Here is a 19,602-nt window from a genome sequence, read left to right as displayed (position 1 = left end):
CTTCCTCGCCCTCCCTCCCCCAGACAGACAGTTAGACAGACAGGTAGAGAGAGCCACAGCACGGTGAGGGGCCCCGCTCTGACGGCCTATCCACGGAAATTGCTTAAAGATCACAAAATGGCAATGGGCCTCGCAGGCGATTTCAAAGGGAAATGAAACATTTCCTTTCAAAAGGTCTGCCTACCCGTCTAAGGAGAATAGTCTCTCTTTTGCTCCCTCTTTCCCTCGTTTTCTCTTTCCCATGAACCCGCACAGGCCCCCATCTTCCTTTAAAGACAGTTTGTGGGGCGAAAAGCGGGATGGGGACAGGGGGAAAGAGAAGGAAAACAAGATGGGAAGACACAAGATGGAAGCGTTGGTAAACGTCTTCCTTGCATGGAAAAGACAAAGGATTAATGGGTTTGGGGGGGCATTGTTTAAGCATAAATACCCAGACAGATACTTGTATTCGCAGTGAGTGGCACACATGCAATAGTCTCACTCACTCACTCACTCACTAATCACTCACATGCACTCAGCATGATGCATGGCTTTTCCCTTACAGTCAAAGGAGGTGTGAAAGGTTTTATTGTGTTTTTTGCTGCTATAAGTGGAGGTCGACAGCAGACACTTGAACTTGTTTTTTAACTTCACTCACTGAGCCCTGTCACCAATCCTCACAGTATATGAATTCCTTAAATACTTAATTAGAATAGATTGTTTGCCTTATTGCCTCATCAATCTTAGGCTATATCTCATAAATGGGCCTTTTGATATGGCTGAGAGCGAGAGAGAGAAATGGAGAGAGAGTGAGAGAAAAAAAGAGTGATTCAGAGAGAGCGCGAGAGAGGGGAGAGTGAGAGAAAGAAAGAGTGTGAGATTGATTCAGAGAAAAAGAGAGTAGTATTTTGGGCGAAAGTGGGAAGTCTCTGGGGAGCGATCCATCCATGGGGTTTGAGAGAGACATCAGGCGGCTGTATGGCTGGTGTCAGTGCCAGCAACCAAACCCGCCCAAAACCACATCTGTCCCTGAGAGTTCTCAGCCTGGCATCCATCACGGTCCTCAACACAGCCTGCCAGAACAACCCTCACACAGAGAGGGAAAGACACAAGAAGAGTGAGAAAGTGTGAAAAGAAAATATGGAAAAGACCGAGGCAAAAGGCTAAATAAATGTCAGGGTGAAGGGGCAGAGTGTGGAACATAGTAAGAGTCAAACAGATAAAGAGCTGGTGGTATTTAGGGTTTGTAGGGAAGGCAAAGCCAGAGGTGCAGGGGGAGAGAGATTGCGAGAGGGAAGGTCTGAGACAGAGAAAGCCCCCCCGCTGCCTCTGAATAGAGCCTCTCACACAGCAAAGGCCCCCCATCACAAATGTGACTACAGCTCGAATTTTGTGATTTCTCAATCGTCAAAGTGTCAGCATTCTTTTACTCCACACACAGACGCAGTTGCAGCACAAAGTTTTCTGCAGGCCACTTTTCTCTTTCACTCTACAGGCCTTCTCTCAGAATCTTTTTCTCAGTCTCATTTTATCCCAATTTTGCATGTCAGCGATCAAATGTTGAAGATATAGGACTTTCAGAAAACTTTTTGCATCATCATGATGATGTGGCAAGTCACAATTAGCTTTTTGAAAGTCTTATATCCTGAAAACTTGATTGCTGACAAGCAAAGCATTTTGGCACTGTATCAACAGTGGACTAATGAAAAAAATACCAAAAAATATTTTTTGGGGTGTGGATTATTCCTTTAATATTCTTTCTCAGTTTCTCTCCATCTCTCCCAGTCTCACTCACTTCTCAATCACAACTGAGCTGTGTTATATTAGGTACACCACCCCGTTCATGAAAATCGATCGCTCCTACAGACAGGTGGCAGTGGCTTGCTATATAAAGCAGGCAGACAGGCATTGAGGCTTTCAGTTACTGTTCGATTGAACGTTAGAATGGGCAAAATGGGTGGCCTACGAGACTTTGAGTGTGGTATGATCGTCGGTGCTAGGCATGCTGGATCCACTATCTCAGAAACAGCCGCCCTCCTGGGCTTTTCACACACGACAGTGTCTAGGGTTTCCAGAGAATGGTGCGACAAACAAAAAACATCCAGTCAGCGACAGTCCTGTGGGTGTAAACCGCTCGTTGATAAGAGAGGTCAAAAGAGAATGGCAAGAATCGTGCAAGCTAACAGGCGGGCCACAAAAAGACAAATAACGGCACAGTACAACAGTGGTGTGCAGAACGACATGTCGGAACACATAACTCCTCCATCCTTGTCATGGATGGGCTATTGCAGCAGACGACCACACCGGGTTCCACTCCTATCAGCTAAAAACAAGAAGAAGTGGCTCCAGTGGGCACGGGATCACCAACACTGGACAATTGAGGAGTGGAAAAACATGGCCTGGTCCAACGAATCCCGGTTCCTGTTGTGTCATGCTGATGGCAGAGTCAGGATTTGGCGTAAGCAGCATGAGTCCATGGACCCATCCTGCCTGGTGTCAATGGTACATACTGGTGGCAGTGGTGTACCGCCGTCCAATCTGCAGAAACTGCATGATGTCAGCATGGACCAACATTCCACCCCTGTGGAATGTTTCCGACTTGTAGAATCCATGCCCCGAAGAATTCAGGCTGTTCTGGAGACAAAGGGGAGTCCGACCCAGTACTAGATGTGAGTGTATATGGACTGTATATGTCTATATGTGTAACAACTTTCCTTTCTTCTCCCCCTGCTTCTAGCTGAGAGAGACAGATGCCAACCTGGGCAAGAGCTCCCGCATCCTAACCGGCATGCTGAGAAGGTAAGAGGCAGGTAGGGACCATGATTCTACTGCACCTCTCTGTAGATGTCTTCGCCTGTGTCATCAACCACATTTACATCCACTCATTTAAACACAAATACACTGTAGTAAGGCCTAGAAAGGCAGTCATACAGTACACAGTATACACAGATGGTAAATACATGTGTAATGAGCACATACATAAACTCAATCGCTCATGCACACTCAAACCCACAACATCTTATTTTTCCCAAATAGTATACTGTGCTGTTCTTCATAATCCTTTGTGAGTGAGAAAATATTGTGTTTTGAGACCGTTGTCTTATGAACATACATTATGTGAATGCCCCCTACATTGTAGTCAGTGGAAGCTAATCAAATGAGGAAGGAGAGGACCATCCTATTCAGTTAATATAAAATAAAAATAAACATTTTTAGATAAAACTATACTAACTATATTCACGTCATAAAAATAATAGATTAAAACACTTTTTGCAATGAAGGTCTACAGTAGCCTCAGCAGCACTTTCTGGGGCAGCACCATGGTGTAGCCGGAGGACAGCTATTTTCCATCCTCCTCTGGGTACATTGACTTCAACACAAAACCTAGAAGGCTCATGGTTCTCATCCCCTTCCATAGACTTACACAGTAATTATGACGACTTCCGGAGGATGTCCTCCAACCTATCAGAGCTCTTGCAGCATGAACTGACATGTTGTTCACCCAATCAAAGGATCAGAAAATGAATCTAGCATAAGCTACAGCTAGCTAGCACTGCAGTCCATAAAAGAGAGAGAAAGATAATAGTTTTAACAGCTTTTAACAAATTACTTTCAAAAAGAGGAATGCTATTTATGTTGGCTAGCTAGCTTATGCTATCCAAAAGTGGAACGCTTCCAAGTCACTCTTCCAGGTAAGCTTTCGTTTGTATAAATGTATTGCCATCAGTGCCCGCCGGTGTAACTGCTAAACTGATTGCTGTACACTGTACTGTGTGATTGTAGCTGGTTTACTAACGCGTTAGTTCTAGTAGCTATGTTGACTATGACTTTAGCTAATAATGTGACAACGATGTAGGCCGTGTGTAGCGGTTGTGGTATGAGGGTTTGGCTTGAAGGTTTTTTCGCCTGGTCACAGACAGCTGTTGTGTTGTGCACTGAAGTCCACAAGCGAAGGGAAAAGGTGAGAGGAGGAGAGCGTGTAGATGCAAGAAGGAATTACTGTATACGATAAGCAAAGTGATGATGCTCATTATGGCCCTCACTACATATTCGTCGCCAAACCCACTGGCTCCAGGTCATCTATAAATCACTTCTAGGCAAATCCCCGCCTTATCTTAGATCATTGGTCACCATAGCAACACCCACCCGTAGTATGCGTTCCAGCAGGTATATTTCACTGGTCATCCCCAAAGCCAACACCTCCTTTGGCCGCCATTCCTTCCAGTTCTCTGCTGCAAATGACTGGAACGAACTACAAAAATCTCTGAAGCTGGAGACACTTATCTCCCTCACTAACTTTAAGCATCAGTTGTCAGAGCAGCTTACCGATCACTGCACCTGTACACAGCCCATCTGTAATTAGCCCACCCAACTACCTCATCCCCATATTGTTATTTACATTGTTATTTATTTTGCTCATTTGCACCCGTATCTCTATTTGCACATCATCTTCTGCACATCTATCACTCCAGTGTTAATACTAAATTGTAATTATTTTATACTATGGCCTATTTATTGCCTTACCTCCATAACTTACTACATTTGCACACACTGTATATATATTTTCTATTGTGTTATTGACTGTACGTTTTGTTTATCCCATATGTAACTCTGTGTTGTTATTGTTTTTATCGCACTGCTTTGCTTTATCTTGGCCAGGTCGCAGTTGTAAATGAGAACTTGTTCTCAACTGGCTTACCTGGTTAAATAAAGGTGAAATAAAAATAAATAAATGCTGTTTGTATGTGGCTGCTATGAAAGTGAACTGGTGTGCGGGTGATCAGCGGTGTATTCATTCCGCCGATTCTGTTTAGAAACGTTTCTTAAACGCAAGCAAAGCAAACGGAACAAAATGGGGATAAACCTACTTGAATTTGTCCAGTAGAAACTCTAGTTTGCAACTCTTTGGACTGATGATTAGATGCAGGCAAGAGTGTGCAAGGCGGTATTGGATGTGTCACTGTCTGTCACTTTGATTACTCCAATTTGTCTCTTGACCTGTGCACCTACGTTATAAACTTTCATTCGTAGGCTAGGTCATGATGGGTATATCTCTCCCCCTCTCTCTCTCTCTCTCTCCTCTCTCTCTCTCTCTCTCTCTCTCTCTCTCTCTCTCTCTCTCTCTCTCTCTCTCTCTCTCTCTCTCTCCCCCTCGCTCTCTTTCTCTTGCTCTCTCTCTCTCTCTCTTCCTTACTCTTACACACATCTGTTCACTCACAAGCATACCAACCCCCGCCTAGCTCTCCTCTCTCTCTCTCTCTCTCTCTCTCTCGCTCTCTCTCTCCCTCACGCTCTCTCCCTCGCTCTCTCGCTCTCTCTCTCTCTCGCTCTCTCTCTCTCTCGCTCTCTCTCTCGCTCTCTCTCCCTCTCTCTCCCTCACGCTCTCTCCCTCGCTCTCTCTCTTTCTCTCTTTCTCTCTTTCTCTCTCTCTCTCTCTCTCTCTCTCTCTCTCTCTCTCTCTCTCTCTCTCTCTCTCTCTCTCTCTCTCTCTCTCTCTCTCTCTCTCTCTCTTCCTTACTCTTACACACATCTGTTCACTCACAAGCATACCAACCCCCGCCTCGCTCTCCTCTCTCTCTCTCTCTCTCTCTCTCTCTCTCTCTCTCTCGCTCTCTCTCTCGCTCTCTCTCTCGCTCTCTCTCTCTCGCTCTCTCTCTCTCTCTCTCTCCCTCTCTCTCTCTCTCCCTCACGCTCTCTCCCTCGCTCTCTCTCTTTCTCTTTCTCTCGCTCTCTCTCTCTTTCTCTCTCACGCTCTCTCTCTTTCTGTCTCCTCCCTCACTCTCCTCCTCGCTTTCTCTCTCTCTCGCTCTCTCTCTCCTTCTCTCTCGTCCACACACAGCTTAATGTCTTGTCACATCACCATTTTATAAAGTGCCTCTGCGCCTACCCCTGAACCGTGACGCCACGGTTTTGTTTCTTTTTTCTTTTTTTTATTGCCCACTGTGGTTTTTGATTAAGAGTAATATGTAAATGACACCAGCTAAATGTAAAATCCTGGGGCTAGGAAGGAAATGCCAATTGAAATAGATGCTTCAGTGCCTGTAGACAATCAGGGGCAGGCGGGGCAGCGTGGCAGCACTAGCAGGAGCCCAGGCAGGGCTGTGATGCCGACTGTAACCAATATTTCTGCATATGTCTCCATTTTGTCAAGTCTGATTAGAGGAGGCCTGGGCTCGCCTGGTGTCACCCAGAGCTGTCCAGAAATCATTCATCATCCAGCCCCCCCTCCCTTGTCCTCTTCCGCCTTCCCTCCTCCCCCTGCTGCCACCACCCGAGCGCTAAAGTAAATAACACACACTTATTTCAATATTATCATATTCATGTTAAAGTTCAGCTGTCACCTAATGGGAAGACTTAATCAAACGTAGCATTTAAGAGCGGTAGCGCCTGCCTAGCGTGGCTCAGGCACGCCGCGCCTCAGCTTTCTCTGGTTAGTCCCAACTCAAATCAGGATTTATGAGGGCCTTTCTAAAGCGCGGCGGCCTCTAGCCTCTTCCCAAACGATGCCTTGCTTTCTGCTTCATGGGGCTTTGCGTTCTTCTTTTAACAAATACCAAGCATTTTTACTCCTTTTTTTTGCGTTTGAATAAAATAAAGTGTTTGGTTGTACGATTTTGTTTACTATTTTCATCTCTAAAAGTCAGTTATAACCAGAAAATGGGACAGAGAAACAAAGGTGTCACATGGCGTAGTTTTTATATTATATTTCGGGGGGGGGGGTGACTTTGTTTAGGCTGCTTTTGTGTTCTAAGCTTGCCAGTAGTGTGTGAAAGAGTTATAGTGTTGTGTAAATGAGGCCAGTAGGTGAACCTCTACTACTCTGCTCTGCAACTTCAGCTCTGCTGCATAAATTGCCTTACGGTACTCATTTGCTACTCCCTTTTTCAACTCTTTTTTATTTATTTTTTCCAGTACAGAAATTCTCTTTACCTTAACTGTTAGAGGGTGACCGACCTCGTATTGACTATTTAATACTCTGAATGCAATAGGTATAACATAGTTCTATCAAGACTGCAAGTGCTTGGATATTTAAAAAAAAAAAAAGTGTGAAAAGGAAATGAAGAGGAAAAAGGTAACATTTGAATTAAGACGCCGTTGGTCTTGTCACCTCTCCTTCTCTTTTTCTTCTGGTTGATCCTGAGGAGAGGGGAGCCACTCATTTGTAGATCAGTGCTTTGGTTCAAGGCAACTGATTAACTGAACGACGCTGAGAAAGAAACATCACTTCTCTAAGAAATACTCGAAGAGAAACACACATTAGTTGTTGATTGTGACAATAATTCAAATGGTATTTCTTTAACAATGTAATTTATTGTTAGTGATACTAATTGGTTGAAATGGAACCCTGCTTCTACAGGAGGTCCCCAGGACTGGAGTTGAATGATGCTACTCCTATACTACACTACATGGCCTGCCATGTCGTAGTCCCTCAATTACTTAGCCTAGTGTCAGCTGGTGGAGGGCTTCTTCCCCTTCACACTATTAAATTATTCATCTAATCATCTGAAGTCCTGAGATTTTTAATTGTATTGTCATGGTCATGGTGATCTCATTAACTTGTCATGCTTATGCCTGTTAAAGGAAATCATAATATTATTAAAAAGTAATAATCTCAATGATACTCATCGGGAGTGAAGCGGTATGAAATTGATAATGCACAATTATAACATTAATGGACACTTGTGATAATGTGCTGCTGTTCTTTCCACTGAAGAGCTGTAAGGGGTTCTGAAAATGTTGCATTAAGAGGTATTCAAGAATATAATACATGATTCAGTCATCAACCCATATCAATCAAGTCATATCAATCAAGTGATATCAATCAGTTATTTTCTCAACTTGCTGCATCATATCAATTAATGAAGAGGAAATTGCACACTGCCTATTTTCTACATTACATGTTGTCAGATGGAACCCATGCTATGTAGCTGACAGAATGTGCAAGCTAAACCTTGGGAAGGGTAAGGCTGACAGATTTGAAGTTTTTATTGGTGGGACCACTGTCCTGGGAGGGGTGTAAGTTGGGCTGGTGGGGGAAGCAATGCCTGATTAGAGGAGCCACAGGCTCCAGCTCTATCATCAGTTACCTCAGTACCATGGTGCCCTGACACTACAGCCCTCACACCATGGACACAAAATGGCTCCCATGACTTTGCCCAACACAGGTGGACTGTCTGTGGCGGGAACGGAGCCGACTCCTGCTGCTACTGCAATCATGCCCAGCATCTCTTCCCAACCACTGCACACAGCAGAGCAGAGCAGCTGGAGAGTTGAGATGCAGCTCCAGACCCAGTTATGACCACTGGGGTTCTGGGAAGGTGGGGGTGGGTGGGGGGCAGTGTGAGGTCAAGGGGGTGGGATGTGGGTAGGAGGGGCTTGGTCTTCTCACTGGCGGCTGATCCTGCATGCAGGTGGTCGAGTCAGTCGCCAGTCAGATCAAAAAGTCAAACCCCTGGGTAGACCTCCCTTTGAAATGGGAATGGGGCTGAGATATCAGACAGAAAACATAAGCAAGCCCCGGCCGCAGAAGGGCTCCATATTCATGGCGGTAGCAGGGCTGGCAGCAGCAGCGGCAGGCAGGCAAGGGCCACAGACTTCAGAGGAGGGCTCTGGTCGCTCTGGACATTGATTAAGAGATCAGCCCCTTGGCCTGGTGCTAGGACTCTAGTCCCAGAATGCTAACTCCCTTCACATGACCGACGATGTGCAAATGCAGCGTACCTTTCGCTAACTTGCTCCATCTTGGCCAAACACGTTGCTTGCTGAATTCTATCCTACACTGAGTATACCCACACACACACACACACACACACACACACACACACACTTTTGCCCTCAGAACTGCCTCGATTCGTCAGGGCATGGACTCTACAAGGTGTCGAAAGCCTTCCACAGGTATGCTGGCCCATTTTGACTCCAATGCTTCCCACAGTTGTCAAGTTGGCTGGATGTCTTTTGGGTGGTGGACCATTTTTGATACACACAGGAAACTAGTGAGCTACAGAATTGCAGTTCTTGACACACTCAAACCAGTGCGCCTGGCACCTACCACTATACCCTGTTCATAGGCACTGAAATATTTTGTCTTGCCTATTCACCCTCTGAATGGTACACATACACAATCCATGTCTCAATTATCTCAAGGCTTAAAAATCCTTCTTTAACCTGTCTCCTCCCCTTCATTTACACTGAGTAAGCATTTCACTGTAATGTCTGCACCTGTTGTATTCGGCGCATGTGACCAATAAAATTTGATTTGATTTGATTTGAAGTGGATTTAACAAGTGACATCAATAAGGGATCATAGCTTTCACCTGGTCAGTCAATGTCATGGAACGAGTTCCTAATGTTTTGTACACTCAGTGTATACTGGTACCCCTCAACCTGCACTAGCTCACTTGAGCCAGGGCTCATACACTGCAAACTGGTCTACCAGTGCTGCGTTATAGCTAACCACTATGCTAAGGCTAACATACATCCTGACATGGATAACCTTATGTGCATATGACCATTCACTATATCCCATGTATTTATACGATGTATGTCTGAACAATTCATTTTATTGCTAGTACATACAGTGATGGGCTCCCGAGTGGCGCAGCGGTCTAAGGCACTGCATCACAGTGCTTGAGGCGTCACTACAGACCCCCTGGTTCGATTCCAGGCTGTATCACAACCGGCCGTGATTGGGAGTCCCATAGGGCGGCGCACAATTGGCCCAGCGTTGTCCGGGTTTGGCCGGTGTAGGCCGTCATTGTAAATAAGAATTTGTTCTTAACTGACTTCCCTAGTTAAATAAAGGTAAAATAAAAATGGTTAAAGGAACCTGACTTATTAGGACATTTTGTCCACACATTCTCATCTTCACACACCCTCCCTTCAGGAAAGCTGCGAGAGCCTCTCTCCCTTTTCATTCACTGAAAAAGAAGAGCAAGAGAAAAAAAGTGTGTTTCCCATTAAGGCGACATTCGCAAACAATGTCAGGAGAGAAGGAGATCAAAGAGCGCCGCCCCAGAAAAGCGCCGGGAGTAGGGGGGCTCTGATGTCCTGAAGATCTCCAAGTTTAGACCCTTTCCATCAGTATTGGCTGAGTTTCTCCCTTTCCCAGCGCTGGAATATTAACTATGTGATATGTAGGTCATATAATGAATGGAATTCAATTCCACCAGTGGGCTGTGGTGGGATGCAAATCGTAGGGAGTCTTGGGTGTCCTATTGAAGTGTTGTTGTGAAGTCGAACCAAAATATTTGATATTTTTAATTGAAGCTGAAAGATGGAACAAATTATATTTGTCTGTTTTCTCTCTTCTCCTTCCTCCATTTCAGTCCTTTTTTCCCCTGTTCTTTTTATTTTATTTGGTTTGCCTTTTTCGAGGAGGAGCGGAGGAAAAGCCTTGTTAGGATGCGGTAGTCAGGGGAGTTGGAGAGAGGCTTGGGTGGAGCAGTGGCGGAGGGGGCAAGGCATCTTCTCCCACTCGCGCGCACTCCTACACACACACTCTATATACACACACACACACACACACAATCCCACACACTAGCTAGAATGCTCACACTCAGTCTATTTAATTTTCTGCTGTGCGAAGGTCAAACCTGCTTTTGAGTTTTCACCCACCTGTGTGCCATAATAGCTATTAAAATATTTTGTGAAAGTCATACAATTGATTTCCTGTTCCTGTCTTAAGAGTTCTGGTCAAATTGTAGCTCAGGCCCTCACACTGCCTCCCCAGGTACAGCACACCAGAGGAAGACTAATTTACGTTTACATTTTAGTCATTTAGCAGACGCTCTTATCCAGAGCAACTTATAGTTTATATACATTTTTCACTCCACTAGTATCTCTGCGTCACCACCAACGCATTTGGCGAAATGAGAGCTTGGTCTTCCCAAAGCTACAGTTTGCGGTCCGAGTCACCACACACAGGCTCCAGGTACGAAGAATGGGCCTGCCATTGAGCCTCACCTGTCCACTCTGCTTCTGATGTGATGTTCACCTCATACAACCCTCACTGTCCGAATCACTTGTTTTAGCCACCTTTGTTTTAGGAGCCTGCTCATTAGAAAGAGTCTCATCCACATGGTGACCTTTGGTCAAAAGTCAACCAAAGTCTTGATAGGTCTGGTAATGTTTAAATGTTTTGAAGCAGCGTGTTTGATAAAAGGTCCCTGTTTTTTTATTTTTATTGGGTAATATTTCCATTTGAACTCATTTATGCGAACCAGAGAGGCTGGAATAGCCATAGCCTAGCGCATATTGCCTATCCCAAGAGTAGTGGACCATCCCAACGGATGCCTCTCTTTGATCTGTTCTCTTTGTTGCTGCGGATAATTTCATGTACTACATTAGTACTCCGTTACCTCTCGTCTCACAATTTATTCAGCCTGGCTGATATCACTGAGGCATTTGCTTTTCCTCCCTCTAGGTCGGCCTATTTTTGCCCTATCTGCTCCCTCTGTGAACTTCTCATGTTTTCCCCTTCTCTTTTCCTGGCAAACGAATGAATCGTAGCTGGCTGCCTCTTTCGCCCATCGCTGGCAAAGGCAGCTGGCTTTTGTTAGTGTGTTTGCTGTACATGAGCGTTCAGTAGGCCATACAGCCGTACGGTAGGGACAGCGTGTTGGAGCTCAGTGCCAAGTGTACAATGCTGAAAGACTTTAGGAGCAGGCCTCTGTGGAGATCTTTATTTAGACTAGACGGGCTTCATCACCAATCCACATAAATACGTTGATTGTGTAGCGATGGAAGCAATGGCAGACTGGGAGGAACTGCTTCTAGTGTCAAGCAAAAAACATTACGTTTTAAAGATGATTTCCTGCAATTCTACAGATTTTGTCATGGCTTATGCTGTGTTCTTATGCTGTCTGAGTGACTCAAACATTATAACAAAATCAGTGAGGGCCCCATAGATTCTCCCTAACTGTCTAGTTTTTTTATTTTGGTGATTGTTAGTTCTCAAACATTTAAAAAGAAAAATATAGCCCCATTATCTTTTTGACATACTTTATATCTAGTTTTAGTCATTTAAGTTTACACTGAAAAAGTTTGACCGTCCCGAAAATGATTCCCACAATTTTTTAGCATATTTTTGGGAGTGGCGACAACAATTTAGCAGTGGCGGGCCACCGCTGCTAAATGAATATAGGGGAAACACTGCTGAAGGCCAGTATATTATTTTACAGTACATTGTCTGTTTGTACGTGCAGGGCCTCCCGAGTTGCGCAGCGGTCTAAGGCACTGCATCGCAGTGCTTGAGGCGTCACTACAGACCCGGGTTCGATTCCAGGCTGTGTCACAGCGGCCGTGACCGGGAGACCCATGAGGCGGCGCACAATTGGCCCAGCATCGTCCGGGTTAGGGGAGGGTTTGGCTGGCCGGGATTTCCTTGTCCCATCGCGCTCTAGCGACTCTTTGTGGTGGGCCGGGCGCCTGCAAGCTGACTTTGGTCACCAGCTGGACGGTGTTTCCTCCGACACATTGGTGCAGCTGGCTTCCGGGTTAAGCGAGCAGTGTGTCAAGAAGCAGTGCGGCTTGGCAGGGTCGTGTTTCGGAGGACGCATGACTCTCGACCTTCGCCTCTCCTGAGTCCGTAGGGGAGTTGCAGTGATGGGACAAGACTGTAACTACCAATTGGATGTCAAGAAATTGGGGAGAAAAAGGGGTAAAAGTAAAATATAAATAAATAATAGTGTCAGTGCGCGCATGCACGGGTGTGTGCGTGCCTGTGTGTGTTTGGCTGCTGGGACAACGACTGGGTGCACCTCAGCCTCTTTACCAGCTGTTCCCGAGCCAAACAAGCAGCATTGCCACCTTTCTCTTTCTCTCTATTTTTCTCTCTTCCTCCACCTCTCCCATTAGAAAGTGCTGATGGGATGCTTTTGGATAAAGGAGAGAGACACAAACAAGCCTGGGCTGCAGAGAATGGGGTTGTTGACAAGGGCAAAGATGGGCTGTTGTTTTCTATAACGAATGCATTTGTTTATTGAGGGAAGAGTCTGTTAACGGACTAGCCCTGGCTTTCTCTTCACTCCATCATTAACACAACTACAGGTAACTGCCAAAAGAATGGAAAGACTTGAGTAAATGAGGGATACAAAGTATATTGAAAGCAGGTGCTTCCACACAGGTGTTGTTTCTAAGTTAAGTAAGCAATTAACATCCCATCATGCTTAGGGTCATGTATACAAATTAATGGCAGGCCATTATTCTGGCTACCATGGCTATACCCCCATAGAATGACAATGCCCCCATCCACAGGGCACATGTGGTCACTGAATGGTTTGATGAGCATGAAAACGATGTAAACCATATGCTATGGTCGTCTCAGTCACCAGATCTCAACCCAGTTGAACACTTATGGGAGATTCTGGAGCGGCGCCTGAGACTGTGTTTTCTACCAACAACCCTCTAAATGATGGAATTTCTTCTGGAAGAATGGTATCGCATCCCTCCAATAGAGTTCTAATCACTTGTATAAATCTATGGCAAGGTGCATTGAAGCTGGTGTCCCAACGTCCTTTTAAGACACTTTATGTTGGTCTTTCCTTTATGTTGGCATTCACCTGTATATTTGCAATGCCTATAGGCTTTAATGGTGGATTCAGATACAGCTTTTTATTTTTCTAGGTTTTGTTAGGATATTTCACTTACTTTAATATGTGATATTAATCTATCAACCCTACCCTACTTTTTGATTGTTTTGGAAGTTGCCTGGAAGTTGCCAAAGTTTGCAGTCTTGTGCAATACTTCGAACCGATTTCAATTCCAGATGGCAATGTAACCTTTTAAAGATGATGAGCAGATACTGTTAGCATGTCACTTAAACGAGTGGAGTATACTGCCAGAGCACCCTATCAATCAACTAGTTTCCCACTCTGGAATGGAAGCCTTTACTCTCATACTTTTCCCAACACCGTGAGGTTGACCCCGTTTGACATTGAGGTGACTGCTTAGTCACCCTTTCTGTTTGCGTCCCGGTTGAGGCAGCCCCCCAGCCGTTCCGATGAGCTGACTGGAGATCAATGGCGCCGTCCCCCCCTTGAAGTGGCTCCAGGTGTCACTCCAAAGATACCCGTCTCGTTTGATCAGCTGTCGAGCTTCGGCACCCTCTGATTCGCCCATCAGACGAGAGAGACACACCAGTCTCACGTCCAAAAGTTCTGCCTCTACTTTTGAGTGATGGCAATGGGAGCTTGGTGGCAGTGGTATTGACGTGTAGTGGTGACAGTTAGGGGGAACTGGTCTGAATGCTGGTTTGATTACCTAACTCTTGAGAGTAGCCGTTGGGGAAAGCCTTGCTTCCCCTCACTGTAGAATAACAAAGCATGAAGGTGACTCCATATGGTTCTCCAGACCCAGACAAAACACAAAACAGCCACAACAACGAAAAGGAGATCTTATTCAAAGCCTTGTCTTACAAAGTACAAAAAACACACACTCTTCAACCATCTTAGAATGCTGTCCAAAGGAAATCCCTGCATTCTGGAGAAATGAAAGAAGAGCTAGTATGCAGAAGACGAAACAGATTAACCGAAAAGGAGGGAATGTTCTGTGGATAACTGTGCAGACACCGACACCTGCACTTCCTGTCTTTTATTCCCTGTTTCCATTTTATTCATCCTGTCTTTTCCACCTACTGTGTTTGCTGAAATTACAGGTGAGTCCCCACAATGTGGCGGGGGCCCTCTTTCATCAGGAAAAAGAGCGAGAGAGAAAGAGAGAGACGCATGCTTCTCGGTGGTGCAGTTTTGTTTGTGGAGCCCATTTTCCCTTTGTGTAGCTCGTGATAACTTATTCAGCGCGGCCCATTCATCCAGGGGTTGAGCGCGGGCGTCCGTCAAGACGAAAATAATGAGGCGACGGCGGCACGGAGTAGCTCCTCTCCCTTCGCCTGGGTCGTATCCCCCTCCCCCCTTCCTCTTCTCTTCCAGCCTCCTATTATCAACAGATTTAAATAGATAATAGGGGGGTCTTCTTCTGGACATTTTGAAGCAATTAGAACCTATCACACTGTTACTCCCCTGGCTGTCGTCCCTCCCAGCATGCCATTGTGAGTGTGTGTACGTCTGGGCTCTGCGCTCCTCGAAACAGCTGCCTCAGAGAATGCAGAATACTACTGCAGTTTTGGACACTGGCATGCATGTGGAAGAAGAGAGAGGCCTGGTTTGTCGCCATGTTTTAGAGCCATACAGACTCTAGCCCACTTGAGTATGTTGGGTTGGGCAGCATGCTATGCTTTGGCATGCCAGGACATGCCATCTCTGTGCCATGCCAGGACATGCCATCCCTGTGCCATGCCAAGCTGTTCTGTGCTGGGCTGTTTTAACCTGTCAATGGTTGCCAGGTTACCTTCCTTTCGCTCTATCTTTCTAACGTTATCTCATCTACCCCTCTTACTGTCGATGGACACATTGGTTTGTTGTGACTAAAAAAGGGGTTCAATACTTGACCTTCAATATTTGGTACAGAGAGACTTGGTACAGGAGCTCAGATGTTTTCTTCAGCCCTGTAACTTTCCTCAAGTTTTTTTAAAACTCATTTTTACACTTGGAACACACCAGATTCTCAGTGAGGGTTTAAGATCTTCAAATATTCTGCCCTTTGCGGTGGAATTTAATAATGCATCGGATCATCAGTACTCTCCATCTTTCAATGTTGTAGTGCCTTCATAATGGGAATAAGGCATTGTGTGTTTGATGGTTCAGATTTACTGCATTTACTTATAGAGCTTTCAGTCAAATGAATAGACAAATAGAATATCTGTTTTCTGTGTACCTGGTAGTTATCAGATTATGGAAAACCAGAGTAAATGTCTATCATGTCTTTGAGGGGGATCCTTATGTAGTGTGTGTAGACAATTGCACTGAGAAAACACATGAAGAAACATCACCTTAGACTGTTTTTTTGTTGGCATCTGGTTGGATGGTTAAGCTGAAGCTTTGTTGTTGTTGCATCTCTGATCTCTCTTTGGCTGGGTGTAAAAGCGTGAAATATTTACGAATTCTGAAATTCAACTTTATTCCTTTATATTCCTTCTCTTCTATCCTTTCAATCACATCTCCCTGTCTTGTCTGTCTGTCTCTGCCTCCCTCTCCTAACCTACCCTAGCATACCCCCATCTTGGATTTTCGAGGGTGGTTATGGAGAACACAATACAGGCCCGCTCGTTTTGAGATGTTGACGCTTTTGTGTTGCAGATAGCATAAAATATTCCCTTCATCACAATGGGAGGGAAAATAAAAACAGGACCACATTTTCAAGAGTACCATCACTCCCATCAAGCCTGGGCTTTGTTGGCTGTGGAGTTGAGAGGGGCTCCTATCATGCCTGCCCCTTCACGAAGGTTTCAGTCCTCATTTTTGAAAAGCTTCCAACCTTGAGATATTTTATGATTAACACAATGGGACAATCGAGGTCTGAAAAAGAAACGGACAGAAGAGAGAACGCTTCACTCCTATCGCTATTCCATCTTTATTATTTTTGTAGGGAATTATGTAATTTTTCTATATTTACTGTATCCATATTGTGTATACGGTATGTAGATTGTATAAATTCCTCTGTCTATATTCTGTCTGTATACTTTATCTATTGCTGGCATTACCATTTCATAAAGTCAAATTCCGGGTACAGTATCTCACAAAAGTGAGTACACCCCTCACATTTTTGTAAATATTTGAGTATATCTATTCATGTGACAACACTGAAGAAATGACACTTTGCTACAATGTACAGTGGGGGAAAAAAGTATTTAGTCAAATCAAATCAAATCAAATTTTATTGGTCACATGCGCCGAATACAACAGGTGCAGACATTACAGTGAAATGCTTACTTACAGCCCTTAACCAACAGTGCATTTATTTTAAACAAAAAAAGTAAGAATAAAACAACAACAAAAAGTGTTGAGAAAAAAAAAGAGCAAAGTAAAATAAAGTGACAGTAGGGAGGCTATATACAGTAAAATAAAGTGACAGTAGGGAGGCTATATATACAGGGGGTACCGTTGCATAGTCAAATGTGCGGGGGGCACCGGCTAGTTGAGGTAGTTGAGGTAATATGTACATGTGGGTAGAGTTAAAGTGACTATGCATAAATACTTAACAGAGTAGCAGCAGCGTAAAAAGGATGGGGTGGGGGGGCAGTGCAAATATTCCGGGTAGCCATGATTAGCCATGATCAGCCACCAGTTGTGCAAGTTCTTCCACTTAAAAAGATGAGAGAGGCCTGTAATTTTCATCATAGGTACACGTCAACTATGACAGACAAATTGAGGAAAAAAAATCCTGAAAATCACACTGTAGGATTTTTAATGAATTTATTTGCAAATTATGGTGGAAAATAAGTATTTGGTCACCTACAAACAAGCAAGATTTCTGGCTCTCACAGACCTTCTTTAAGAGGCTCCTCTGTCCTCCACTCGTTACCTGTATTAATGGCACTTGTTTGAACTTGTTATCAGTATAAAAGACACCTGTCCACAACCTCAAACAGTCACACTCCAAACTCCACTATGGCCAAGACCAAAGAGCTGTCAAAGGACACCAGAAACAAAATTGTAGACCTGCACCAGGCTGGGAAGACTGAATCTGCAATAGGTAAGCAGCTTGGTTTGAAGAAATCAACTGTGGGAGCAATTATTAGGAAATGGAAGACATACAAGACCACTGATAATCTCCCTCGATCTGGGGCTCCACGCAAGATCTCACCCCGTGGGGTCAAAATGATCACAAGAACGGTGAGCAAAAATCCCAGAACCACACGGGGGGACCTAGTGAATGACCTGCAGAGAGCTGGGACCAAGGTAACAAAGCCTACCATCAGTAACACACTACGCCGCCAGGGACTCAAATCCTGCAGTGCCAGACATGTCCCCCCTGCTTAAGCCAGTACATGTCCAGGCCCGTCTGAAGTTTGCTAGAGTGCATTTGGATGATCCAGAAGAGGATTGGGAGAATGTCATATGGTCAGATGAAACCAAAATATAACTTTTTGGTAAAAACTCAACTTGTCGTGTTTGGAGGACAAAGAGTGCTGAGTTGCATCAAAGAACACCATACCTACTGTGAAGCATGGGGGTGGAAACATCATGCTTTGGGGCTGTTTTTCTGCAAAGGGACCAGGACGACTGATCCGTGTAAAGGAAAGAATGAATGGGGCCATGTATCGTGAGATTTTGAGTGAAAACCTCCTTCCATCAGCAAGGGCATTGAAGATGAAACGTGGCTGTGTCTTTCAGCATGACAATGATCCCAAACACACCGCCCGGGCAACTAAGGAGTGGCTTCGTAGAAGCATTTCAAGGTCCTGGAGTGGCCTAGCCAGTCTCCAGATCTCAACCCCATAGAAAATCTTTGGAGGAGTTGAAAGTCTGTGTTGCCCTAGCGACAGCCCCAAAACATCACTGCTCTAGAGGAGATCTGCATGGAGGAATGGGCCAAAATACCAGCAACAGTGTGTGAAAACCTTGTGAAGACTTACAGAACATGTTTGACCTGTGTCATTGCCAACAAAGGGTATATAACAAAGTATTGAGAAACTTTTGTTATTGACCAAATACTTATTTTCCACCATAATTTGCAAATAAATTCATTAAAAATCCTACAATGTGATTTTCTGGATTTTTTTTCTCCATTTTGTCTGTCATAGTTGACGTGTACCTATGATGAAAATTACAGGCCTCTCTCATCTTTTTAAGTGGGAGAACTTGCACAATTGGTGGCTGACTAAATACTTTTTTTCCCCACTGTGAAGTAATGAGTGTACAGCTTGTATTAACAGTGTACATTTGCTGTCCTCTCAAAATAACACAACACATAGCCATTAATGTCTAAACCGCTGGCAACAAAAGTGAGTACACCCCTAAGTGAAAATGTCCAAATTGGGCCCAAAGTGTCAATATTTTGTGTGGCCACCATCATTTTCCAACACTGCCTTAACCCTCTTGGGCATGGAGTTCACCAGAGCTTCACAGGTTGCCACTGGAGTCCTCTTCCACTCCTCCATGACGACATCACGGAGCTGGTGGATGTTAGAGACGTTGCACTCCTCCACCTTCCGTTTGAGGATGCCCCACAGATGCTCAATAGGGTTTAGGTCTGGAGACATGCTTGGCCAGTCCATCACCTTTACCCTCAGCTTCTTTAGCAAGGCAGTGGTCGTCTTGGAGGTGTGTTTGGGGTCGTTATCATGTTGGAATACTGCCCTGCGGCCCAGTCTCCGAAGGGAGGGGATCATGCTCTGCTTCAGTATGTCACAGTACATGTTGGCATTCATGGTTCCCTCAATGAACTGTAGCTCCCCAGTGCCGGCAGCACTCATGCAGCCTCAGACCATGACACTCAGACCACCATGCTTGACTGTAGGCAAGACACACTTGTCTTTGTACTCCTCACCTGGTTGCCGCCACACACGCTTGACACCATCTGAACCAAATACGTTTATCTTGGTCTCATCAGACCACAGGACATGGTTCCAGTAATCCATGTCCTTAGTCTGCTTTTCTTCAGCAAACTGTTTGCAGGCTTTCTTGTGCATCATCTTTAGAAGAGGCTTCCTTCTGGGACGACAGCCATGCAGACCAATTTGATGCAGTGTGCGACGTATGGTCTGAGCACTGACAGGCTGACCCC

General features: G+C 44.9%; 1 protein-coding gene across 4 annotated transcripts in view; it reads left to right on the top strand.

Annotated features, from left to right (window-relative positions):
- The window catches only part of LOC121551068 (vesicle transport through interaction with t-SNAREs homolog 1A), a 199,396-nt gene that overhangs the window by 119,982 nt on the left and 59,812 nt on the right, over positions 1-19,602 (top strand). For 2 of the 4 annotated variants that reach the window (XM_041863702.1, XM_041863633.1), the window contains one exon: positions 2,717-2,778. In XM_041863702.1, the coding sequence (XP_041719636.1) occupies positions 2,717-2,778 (62 nt within the window). Of the gene's footprint in view, positions 1-2,716; positions 2,790-19,602 lie in introns of all 4 variants that reach the window. The other 2 variants (XM_041863908.1, XM_041863766.1) reach the window with 1 other exon arrangement.

The sequence above is a fragment of the Coregonus clupeaformis genome, unplaced genomic scaffold, assembly GCF_020615455.1.
Source record: "Coregonus clupeaformis isolate EN_2021a unplaced genomic scaffold, ASM2061545v1 scaf0086, whole genome shotgun sequence".
NCBI lineage: Eukaryota > Metazoa > Chordata > Actinopteri > Salmoniformes > Salmonidae > Coregonus > Coregonus clupeaformis.
The sequence above is the reverse complement of the archived record's forward strand: the minus strand, read 5'-3'. Positions and strand labels throughout refer to the sequence as shown.